Here is a 12,160-nt window from a genome sequence, read left to right on the forward strand (position 1 = left end):
GAAGGGCGGCGAATACGGGATGGGGTGGTGATGATGGACAGGGGGGAGGCAGCCGACTCGTCACAATATATATATATATATATATATATATATATATATATATATATATATATATATATATACAGTGCAATGACTATCAAATGTCAGTACGTGACCTGTTTTATTCAAAGAACAGGGATCTATCAAAGTCTGATCATGTTTGTGGAAGTGAATCATATCACAAAAAAGGAGATTACTGAGGACCTCGGAAAAAGAGTTGATGTTGCTCATCAGGCTAGAAAAGGTTACAAAACCATCTCTAAAGAGTTTGGACTCCACAAATCCACAGTCAGACAGATTGGGTACAAATTAAGGAAATTCAAGACTACTGTTACCTTCCCGAGAAGTGCTCGACCAACAAAGATCATTCCAAAGCAGAACGTGTAATAGTCTGCGAGGTTACAAAAGTTCCCAGGGTCACTTCTAAGCAACTAAAGGCCTTTCTCATATTGGCTAATGTTAATGTTCTTGAGCCCACCATCAGAACATCACTGAGCAACCATGGTGTGCATGGCAGAGTTGCAAGAAGAAAGCCACTGTTCTCCAAAAAGAAAATTGCTTTCTAAAGATCATATGGACAAGCCAGAAGACTATTGGAGAAAGGTTTAATGGATAGATAAAACCAAAATAGAACTTATTGGTTTAGATGAGAAGCTATTATGTTCGGAGAAAAGAACACACTGCATTCCAGCTTAAGAATCTTATCCCATCTGTGAAACATGGTGGTGGTAGTATCATGGCTTGGGCCTGTTTTGCTGCATCTTGGCCAGGACAGCCTGCCATCATTGATGGAACAATGATTTCTGAATTATACCAGCAAATTCTAAAGGAAAACGTCAGGTCATCTGTTTAAGAACAAAGTCTCACGAGAACGTGGATCATGCAGCAAAGACAACAACCCCAAGCACACAAGTCATTCTACCAAAGAATGGTTAAAGAAGAACAAAGTTAATGTTTTGGAATGGCTGAGTCAACGTTCAGACCTCAATCCAATTCAAATGTTGTGGAAGGACCTAAGCAAGCAGTTCATAAGAGGAAACCTACTAACATCACAGAGTTTAAGTGATTCTAAACTAAGGAATGGGCTAAAACTCCTACATGTTATTGTACAGGACTGATCAGCATTTACAAGAAACTTAACCTTCAGTTATTGCATCAAAAGGGGGTTACACCACCATATATATATATTCCACATTCAACTGCTCCAGGCACGTCAATGTTTCACCATCTTGGAACAGGTAACTTGTCATCACTCACAGTAATCAACGAGTTTTCCAAGTTGCAGAGGCACTGTCAACTCTTGAGTCTTTGACTGTTTTTATATGGTGAATGGCTTACATCCATTAAAATTACGTCCATGTCTTTGAATCTCTACTAATGAGAACCACTATTCTAGATATACCTATCTGCTGTCCACTCGTGCTACTTGCGGTAAAGCAAACTGTTTATTTCTCAATGTCATAGTAGAAAGGCACTAATGAGGGCAAGTAATAATGACAAGTAGAAATCCTATTCATTTTTTTTCTATAGAAAAACTTATTTTTAATAATTTAATTGAAACCCTGTCAAGACAGGCCTACTATTAACTGTCAGTCAGTTTAAAACTTTTTTTCATTAAAAATAAAATTAAAAGTTTCATTTATTCCTGTAATGGCACAGCTGAATTTTCAGCAGTCAGTTTTCAGAGTTACATGATCTTTCAGAAATCATTTTGATATGCTGTTCAGCTGCAGCAAAATCAGTAATTTTGTGAAATATTTTTTACTATTTAAAATAACTGCTTTCTATTTGAATATGCATCGCATACAAAATGCGAACAGTGTGTGTGTGTGTGTGTGTGTGAGAACCTGTCGTTATGTGTGTGGGCTTCGAGTGTGCATGAGCGCACTGTGTCCAGTAGAGCGAGCGAGCACTGAATGGTTTAAACCGGTTTAAACACTGGCAAGAATTAAAAAGAAATGCAATCTATAAACTTTGACGATGTGACACTGCCTGTGTCACTGTGCAGCGTGCAGCTCGCTTATAGTGCAGACGTGATGTGATTTGAATCCATTTGCGCATTTTGAGAGAGAAAGAGAGAGCGTGCGTTGTGAATCACTCATGCTGTTTGTGAAATTGTCTCACAGAAACTTTTCAAATTACTTTATAAGTTATTTAATGAAGAAATATGAATTGTATAGCATTATAATTATTTCACCCGCACCGGACAGAGACAGTGCCGCTGTATGTCATGCCAAACCTTTCATGGCAGGCGCGTCATCAGCTTGAGATCGTTTTTTTTTTTTTTTTAAGATCGGCCTTTTAGAGACTGCCAATCAAACATCCCAACACGATTATCGGCTGATGGTGATCAGTAGCAGATCAATTGGAGCACCCCTACTTTGGAGTGTTACAAGCTGATTGTGAATGGATAAGATCCTTGAAGTTGCAAAGACTAAAGTCTCAAAACCAGAGATATTCTTTATCAAAGTTAAGACTCGTCCACGCCCCCCTAAAACGGCTCATTCAAACACGCCCCCGCATGTCTACGTCACGATGTGGAACTATTTGCATAATGCCACCCAAATGTTCATGCAAAGAAAGAAGGCATGGTTTCAGTAACCGCAGTAGTGTTGATACAGTCATGTCAGGGAGATGTTGTGTGTTTCTTTGCGAAAGCACTTTATTTGGCCTTCCAAAAGTAGATGCATTTAGGAATCATTAAGATTACTTACAACAGAACAGCACAACCCAGATGTTCAAATTTGTGCAACGCATTTTATGGACCTAGGAGAGGAGGTAATACTGACTTTGCTATGACAATCTGGCATATATGAATCAGTGTCTGTAAGCATGTTTTGTTATTAGTTTAAGTATTTGCTATTGACTGTTCAAATGCGGAGTTTTGCACGTTGTGTGTGTGTGCGCGCACGCATGTGTGTGTGTGAGAGAGAGAGAGACCGTGTCACATCACAGAGGAGTCAGCTGTCTTAATTGCGGCTTGTGTACCGCAAATACATATGAGCATCATCACTGTCTGTCACGCGACTCTGTTCCCCTCTTGGGCTTGAACTGATGGTAAAACTAAGGACATTAATAACTGTCTTTATATTTACTTTGAAAGCTGAAGCTCGCGATTATGGTAAGGGGTGTTACATTTCCAATGCGTGCTTGTGGTGTCCGGCCAATCACAATACACTGGGTCAGTTGGCCAATCACAGTTTCAGAGAGCCGAGGCATAGAGGAACTACAATAATGTACAGTGTTTTAAAAAATAGTATGTTTTTTGAACATTAAAGCATGTCAACATATTCTGTTACACCAAATACCCAAAATAATGATCTTTAAAATAGCCTCATATGACTGAAGTCTGCTAAATTGGAACAACTAATTTTGTGCTTAATGCAATTTATTGTGCAGAAGTAGTGCTGAGGTCCAACTAAAGATATACTGAAGTATATTTGATTGTGTTAAAGTGGAACTATTGCAAGTATCCTTCAGGTACAATATATTGTATTAAAAGAAAAAAAAAATCATACAATCCCATCAATAGTGACATTAAAACACATTTTAGGCTTAATATTAAGAAATAGGCATTGTGCAAAAAAGTTTAATTAAAAAAAAAAAAAAGTTTAATTTGGAGTTTACTCCAAAAAAGTCGAATTATTATTATTTGTTTTTTTATCAGTAAGTCTTGAGCTATATGTCAGTAAATATGTTAATAGATTTGAACTATACTTAGTATGAAATAAATGAATTTATTATGCAAATATCACTTTTATAAGGTGTTTGAACACAGTTGTGGGGCCGCAGTATGTGAAAGCGAAGCTTGAGCTCTTGAATCTCCACTCTCTTCTGAAAAGGGGGCTGGGAGCACCAGTTCATTTGCATTTAAAGGGACACACATAAAAACGGCGCGTTTTGGTTTATAGCCAAATAGTGACAATTTTAACAAGCTATAAAAATTATTAAGCTATAAAATGTGGGGTTACCCTTACCCTAACCCTAACCTTTGAGTTAAAACTTCTCATACACACTCTGGGGACTTATTTAACATCTTGTAAAAAAGAGCATAATAGGTCCCCTTTAAATAGTAAAAATATTTCAAAATTTGAATGTTTTTGCTGTACATTAGATCAAATAAATGCAGGCTTGGTGAGCAGAAGAGACTTCTTTAAAAAAAAACATTAAAAATCTTACTGTTCAAAAACAGGGTGGCATCCTGCTACATGTAAAATAAAACAACTTTAGGCTACTGATATTCTAAAATGAGGAAACAATTACTGAGTGCACATTTAATACCACCATAATTCAGTTCATACATAAAAAAGATACACATTCAAATTAAAAGTCAGTATAGCCCATCCTCTTTGAATCAAGTGTCTAGCAAAGTGTTTCTTATGACCCAGAGGAAATTGAAAATACTTTTAAATCAAGCTTGAAAACACAGCAGGGCAGGTGCCTACTGGTCTGACGGTGAGGGCTTTGCTTGGCGCTCATAGCACTGAGTCAACATGCCGAGATGTGCTTGTCCTCGCCTGGAAGGTCAACTGACCCCGTCATAAGGGGTTTGTTACGCCTGGGCAACTGGGGGATTTCTCTTGACAAGGTAGGAGCCATTAAAGCACACCTTGTGCCTGTTTGGCTCTGTAGCCCTGAGTGACCCTGTCTCTGTGAATCACAGCTGATGATATTCATGTGCTGAGAACACTGGGGACGGAGCTCGGGAGCAGGCAGCGAGGCTGTAGGCGTCTGTACAAATGGATCATGCGGTGATGTGCTGCTCTGGGATGCGACCACTATTCATGTCACAGCACTAGCTCGGGTATTTTAGAGTTTGTTGGAACATAGCAACAGCTGATGAATACATATATTGCATCTTTAAAATAATATTCCAGGTGATTTCATAGAAAAATGTATTTAATGTAAACATGTTTTTGAATATCAGACTTGAATATAAGTCTATAGACATTCAGCTGAAAATAAAAAAATACCCATACTTGGAATTTGTGCTCTGCATTTAACCCATCCGAGTGCACATACCCGGCAGTGAGTAGTGAAAATATCAAACACCTGGAGCAGTAGGCAGCCATTTATGCTGCGGGTGCCCGGGGAGCAGTTGGGGGTTCTCATGGGTCTCACCTCAGTCGTGATATTGAGGGTGGACAGAGCACTGGACGTTCACCCCCCCCCCTACCTGCAATCCCTGCCAGACCTGAGACAAGTTTTGAGTCCCCTTTTGGGTCTAACTCTCTATCCATTAGGGCATGACTGCCCCACACCTCAATATATTTCTTTACAAGGGATAAATCACCCAAAAGTGAAAATGAAAAAGATTATATTTGAGGAATAAATAAAATAAAATAAAATCTGGGTTGTTTTGGAAGCCAGATTATTTTATTACATTAACTAAAAGACTTGAAACATTCTTCAAATTATCTTCTTTTGTTTTAAAAAAAAAACAAACAGGTTTAGAACAATTTTGTGTGAGTAAATATGATGAATACATTTGAATCTACAGGAAAACTTTGTAGTTATGGCAGCATTTCATTTGCAATAAATACATCTAATTAATAATAACTCAAATTTCTCATCAATGCTGAAAACAGTTGTGCTGTTTAACATTTTTGTGGAAACCATCATACATTTTTTAGGACTATTTGATGAACTAAAATTTCAAAAGTACAGTATTAATGTAAAATATGAATCTTTAATATTATAAATATGTTTACTATCACTTTTGATCAATTTAATGCTAATGATCAGTCTTTGGCTGAATTATTATTTTTTTTTTTTAAAGACCCCAAACTTTTGAATGGTAGTGTGCGTAATAATGTATATTTCATTTATTTTTTTACTTAAACAGAAATGGTGTGATTCATCTCGGAGCTGACTGGTTTGGTTTATAGCTTAGAATTCTTCACAGAATAATATTTTGATATTCCTATGGAAAATAAATAAATAAAATAAATTGGAAAAATACTTTTGGAAAAAAAACACTTGACAATTTCATGTTTGGGTGAATTATACCTTTTAGAGATGATTTATGTACTTAAAAAAAAATAAAAAATCTTCAGCTTTCCAACTTACTTCCATAGTCCCTGATTGTGAAGTTTCTGTTCCTGGTCTGTGAAGGGGATTTGAAGTAGAATCGGTGCTCGACGTCAGGCATGTCTCTGTCTGTGGCGCTGATGATCTGAATCACCTAGAGAACAGTCAACTAAATAAATCACCACAGAAAGAGCTTGCATATTTCGTAAAAGCACTTATAGTGTTGAAAAGACAGCAATAGTCTGTTTGATTGACAGAACTGACGTGCTTGACTCATCAAACCTCAAAGGGATTATTTGAGATTATTGCTTACTGCCTTTATGACTCAACCACATGGAGTGGAACTTATGATGGGTGTGCTGCCAACTACACAGACCTCTGATGACAAAGTCAAGCATTCTGAGAGAATGACAGGATTTAACGTGGCAGAGAAAAAAATCTAGTACTCCATCCTCTTAGTATATTATGAATATACTTTCTTACTATCAGTGTGTGGAAATAAATGTTATTTCCCAGACATTAGAAAAACACGCAGATCTGCGAAAGTAATGATTGGTTTTAAACAGGATCATTGGTTGGACATACAGATAGTCCCGCACCTAACTTAAGCTATTGGGTGAGCCATTGTTGTTGTGACTTGCTGGTTAGTGTTTATAGTTTTCAAAGGCAGCTGTTTCTGCATATTTATTGGGGAAAAAGTTTAAATCTTGAAAACATACCCAAGCATTTTGTTTTACACATTTGTTAGTATTAATATTAATCATGTATATTTCCTCTTGTCAGAAATACATAAAAGGATCATTCATAAAAAAGTAAAAATTCCCGCCTCCATTTTTTCCATGCTTCCCCATGAAAATTGCATATATTCCTCTTCAAGGGTTTGTGTCGATCGGTTGACTGTCTTTAGTGAATTCTGAAAAGGCTTTGTTGTGTCATTTATTCTGCACATTTCTACATATAAGCAAGGGAACTTCGCTCTCTGGTATGAAAGACTGAATAGGGAGACACTGATAAGCAGCGTTGTACTGGGAGTACAGCATACTTTCAGCATAAAAGGAGAAGATCAAGGCACAGTTCTCTCACATTAATTCACCTCACCACCAACAACAGGCCCAGAAACTCAAATTGAAGCACAGGTAAGTTATTCACGCACACGAACGCACGCACAGACACACACACACACACACACACACACACACACACACACACACTTACCTGTCCTACTTTTGCATTTTCACAAACAAATGTCTCATATGCAAAGGCAAGTTCTGGAGGAAATTCATTGACATCCAGCACTGTGATTGTGACAGTAATTTTGCTGGACAGCAGGGGGTTGTCTGAAAGATCAAACAAAGTATTGTCCATGAATCAGATCAGTGAAAACTGCAAAAATGTCAGACACATTTCATATTTAAAAATAGGACAAATGAAGAATTCGGAAAGTCTTTGACGTGTTACACTGACTCCCAGTAAAACTCTTGAGGATCTGATGATTTTGAAGTTGCTTTCATGTTACAATAAATCCTTATAACACATCCATTGTAGCTACAAAAACAAAAGGATTTTGGCTGGATCATTCACATCTGAAGAAAACTTTGTAGTTGTGGCTTTTCATTTGCAAATCAGCTTGATGCAAAAATCATTTATTTATTTGATCTTTTGACAAATCTCTTATTTTAACTGGATTGGGCTTTTATTTATGATTTTGACATTTTATTTTAGTCGGTGGGAGAGAAGCAATGCTGTGTTTTCATTATTGTCCACTAGATGGAGATGTGGTCTTTAGAAATGTGGACTGGTATAAATGTTTATCCCCATTTCAATCATACAGTTATATTATGAATGTTAACCTGCTTGGTTATCTAGGCTGTGCATCTGGATAAAACACAATCCAATATACTTACTAACTTTTGTTGCTACAACAGTGACATTGTGTTCTGTAATCCTCTCTCTGTCCAGGGCTTCACTGACAGACAGAGTTCCTTCAACAGGGTCAATGTCAAAGTGGTTTTCAGAGTCCTTTCTCCACTCAATAGAATATCTACAAACCAATTTAGAAAACAACGACAACAACAAAAAAACTCATCAACCAGATTACACTTATCATGTTCAATTAAAGACATTTCATTAGGTTACTTTGGTAAAGATTCGAATTAGAACTCAAATATAAAATGAGTTTCATGATTATTTAAAAAGATACAGTAGTTCACCCAAAAAACAAACAAAAAAAATCTGTCATCATTTACTCATATGAAAGAAGACAACAACAGTGCTGGTGTCCATTGACTTCCAATGTATAGAAAAATACAGTATATATCAAAATATATTTTGTGTTTCATAGAAGAAAAAACATCATACAGGTTTAGAACGAGATGAGAGTGAAGTAATTTTGTATCTCTTTAAGTATCGTTTGTGGGACATTCAATAAGTGAAAGGTGAAAGGTAATAGTGGAGTCTTTCATTCTCCCTAGTGATTTAAATAATTTGTATTTTTTTTTTTTTTTTTAGAACAAATGACTCAGGCTCATTCTCTGATTGGTTTAATGGCACTGCCTGTAGGCTACGCCAGTAGATGGCCACCAGTCAGTGAGTCAGTTTTGAGTCTAATTCATGACTGATCTAGCCCGAAGGATTCAGTGTTTGAGTCTTGAATCTAGTTCAGCTCCATTTGGTCTTGTTCTACTTCTGACTGAATTTCTGACTGGAAAAAAAGCAGAAGTATTATTATTTTTTAAATTCTCACTTCAGTTGCGAATAAGACTCCATTATTGGCCATCCTATAAGGCTATGGTGTGCAACAGTCAGTTTCCCGGAAGAATAACTTCCAATTATAACTACATGACTGTTAGTCGATGGTATATGCTTTTTCTGAAGCCATCAACCCACATTATGTCACCTTCCCTCATTAAAGCTTTTATTTTTTGTCTGATTTTCAAATCCTGTCTTGCTTTAAATCAAAGTTTAAATGTCGTGATTCAGCTATTAGCTGGTTAGTTTGTTTCATGGCTTACAACTCTTTAATTAAATCTTCCTTTGGGAGGGATGGCTGGATGGATGGATGAATGGATTCATGAATGAATGAATGAATGAAAATAATAATAATAATAGAAAACATATTTCCAGAACCAAGGCCACTGAGAGTGGATGGGCACCGTTACATTGTATTTCTTGGCAAAAACCCCCCAAAAAACACCACAGTCACGTCCTTCTGCTACAAGGGAGAGGCTTCAGTGAAGAGAAAAAAATAACTGCTGGGTAGTGATTGAAACTTTGTTGTTTTCTTAAAAGATTTGTTCAGAAACATTAAAAGGCTGAAAGTCTAAAGTGTGCACTGAAAGTCTTGTGATAATAGATGATAATGAAAACAAATTTCTGTTGGATTCATTGACTATACAGCTAATTAATGTAGGTTTAATTGGTAACATTTCGTTTACAAACTTTCTGATTTGAGTTTTGACTGCCATCTACAGTATAGAGCCCTGATATAAATGTATATTTAAGTAAATACATTTCCATCGATACACTTCACAAGTCTAGCAAAATTACTCCATATCCACTGGCACAACGAGTGTTTATGATGTTAGAGGAGGAGACTTTGTCAAAAAATAAAATTGAAGAAAATTTCCTTTTTTTTGTATTAATACTATATCAATTATTATATATCTAAAATATTTTATTAAAATAACTCTAATTATATACATTTGATGATATACATAAAATCTGTAACTAGATGCTTATGTTGTAGAATAATATTTGTACACTTCCTGCTTCCTGTCTGCATGTGTATGAGCACTCATCATCTCTTTGAACTAGTCTGCTACTTTTCAGCCCACTGCTGTGACCTGTAGAGACCCCCGTTTCTTTAATATAAGCAGCCTAGTGAATCAGTAAAGAAAGAGGAAGTCTGCTTTTTCCCTGTAGCACCAGACCTTTATCAGGGTTATATTCTTGCCCCTTCCTTTCTGTCTCAGGTGTCTCTCTACCTGCTCGTCCGAGGTTTTCTGCTATACAAGCAAAACCTCAGCCAGAGTCTCAACTAGATTCTTCTAGTACGTGCTACTGAACACTGAACTTCACAAACTTCAGTTCTGCTGTCAAATCACCCCTAATCAAAAATTCCATCCTCTGGGTAAGTTGTGTAAGTTAAAAATTTTAAATAAAGAAAACCTGACTGGAGGGGGTCTGAATATATAAATCGGATCTAATGGAGGTTTAGAAATGTATTATACCCATAATTCATATAATTTTTTGCTACCTATGTACAGTGCAGAATTATGTGTGGAGCATAATGCACTGTATTTCATGAGACATGAAGTATATCAATCACAATAGAGTGCAACAGTGCCCACCCACTTCATTCTCCCCATAGGCAGTGCCTTTTCTGGGCCCTGGGCTAACGCAGCTTTGGGGACCCTCCTACAACCCCTTCAAAAATCTTCACGCCGGTCTCTCCTTACAGCGTTAGGGGCGTTGATGTAGGTGTGGCCTGACCGCAGCGCTCTAACCTCGTTCTCAGTTTGACACAGAAGTGAGAGGTTATCTGACGGATGATCAGGGCTTTTTCTTTTTGTTTAACTTTCTGTCAGTGTAGCTAATGATAGACTACAAGATAGATTTCGACAAGTATCTTATTCTGGTGTTTTAACGATTACCGTACACATTTGTTTAACTTTTCTACCGTTGTAACAACTAGTTTTAAATTGTAATGTTACAAGATTGTTACAAGTATCTTATACTATTGTTTTAACGGTATGATATTTTTTATTTCACATCGCGGCAAGATAAAACAATTCTATTTTATTAAACTTTGTATCTGTTATACATTCCAACTTTTTAAAAAAGTACGACATAGATTTGAACAAATATATCTTATTGTCTTAACTAACGCGTCCGATGCTTTTTTGTTATAGATGAACGAACACGCTTACCTCTTCTTCTTTTTAACTTTGTCAAACTAACTAGTTTTAAATTCTAATGATAGAAAAAAAAACTGATGTATTGTTTAACTAACATGTCAATGATTTTTTGTTTTATTTTCTACGTTTTTCCTAAAACTGTTTTAACAACACTAGCACATTTTGACTTGTAGGGAAAAAAACAGGCGTTGTACGTTTTACGTACATGTTTGATCTTTTTTCTTGATATGTGAAAACACTTTAATAAAAACTTCCCTTTATCCCATTTAACACAATTTCACCATTTAAAGTTTAAACCACATAACATTGGCCCCACACACATTGCCATAAATTCCTTAAGATCACTGGGGTGGATGAAACAGATGGCCACTTAGACGGGTGGGGGTGTACAAAACAGGTGTCCAAACAGGTGTCCAGTTATGGGAGGGGGGGGGGGGTGGTATTTTTATTTTTATATCAAATTTTAGACACATAGTGCACTACTTACTCTCTTACACATGTATTTAAAAGTGAGGAAAAGTGTGTGTGCTTCGATTTGACCCACATCTGTGTATGTGTGTGTGTGTGTGTGTTTGTGTGCTTCTCACTTACCTAACAGGACTGTTGCCTACATCTAGGTCCTCAGCTGTGACGGCTCCGACGATGATGCCCACTGGTGTGTCCTCGTATGTCTCCATTCTATAAGACAGCCGGCTGAAGACAGGAGGTTCCTCCACATCCAGAACATTCACTTTCACTGTGGCAGTGTCCTTAAAAGGTCCCAAATGTAGGAATCGATGATCAAGAGCTGCGTTTGAAGCTTCTACTTTAAAGGTGTAGGCCTTTCTGGTCTCGTAGTCCAGACGCTGTTAAATGAATAATGAGACATTATCAGTCTTAGGACTGAGCTCAGTTTTATTGTCATTTGTGGCAGCAGGGAGGAAGTGATGCCAAATTGTTTGTGGCTGCATACTGTCAAAGAATAACAAATCACCACCAACTTTATTCGGGTCATAAAACACGTGATCTAAGTAAAAATGCTTTCCACAACAGAGGGCTCATGCAGAGATCAGAAGCGAGGGGAACGGAAGGGAAAGGCTGCCACTCACTCAATAAGGGAAGAAAAGAAGAAAGCAGGGAGAAAAGGCTTTGGCCAGTTGCTCTTGCATCACTGTGCTCATTCAGCCATATGAAGG

At 37.0% G+C, this 12,160-nt stretch overlaps 1 protein-coding gene across 2 annotated transcripts in view; it reads right to left on the bottom strand.

The window, feature by feature from the left end:
- The window catches only part of LOC306846276 (cadherin-12-like), a 48,561-nt gene that overhangs the window by 6,627 nt on the left and 29,774 nt on the right, over nucleotides 1–12,160 (bottom strand). For both annotated transcript variants that reach the window (XM_079379532.1, XM_079379533.1), the window contains 4 exons: nucleotides 11,577–11,830; nucleotides 7,974–8,110; nucleotides 7,285–7,406; nucleotides 6,109–6,223 (listed from right to left, as the gene is read on the bottom strand). In XM_079379532.1, coding sequence (XP_079235658.1) covers nucleotides 6,109–6,223; nucleotides 7,285–7,406; nucleotides 7,974–8,110; nucleotides 11,577–11,830 — 628 coding nt within the window. The remainder of the gene's footprint in view (nucleotides 1–6,108; nucleotides 6,224–7,284; nucleotides 7,407–7,973; nucleotides 8,111–11,576; nucleotides 11,831–12,160) is intronic.

The sequence above is a fragment of the Barbus barbus genome, assembly GCF_936440315.1.
Source record: "Barbus barbus genome assembly, chromosome: 26".
Classification (NCBI taxonomy): Eukaryota; Metazoa; Chordata; class Actinopteri; order Cypriniformes; family Cyprinidae; genus Barbus; species Barbus barbus.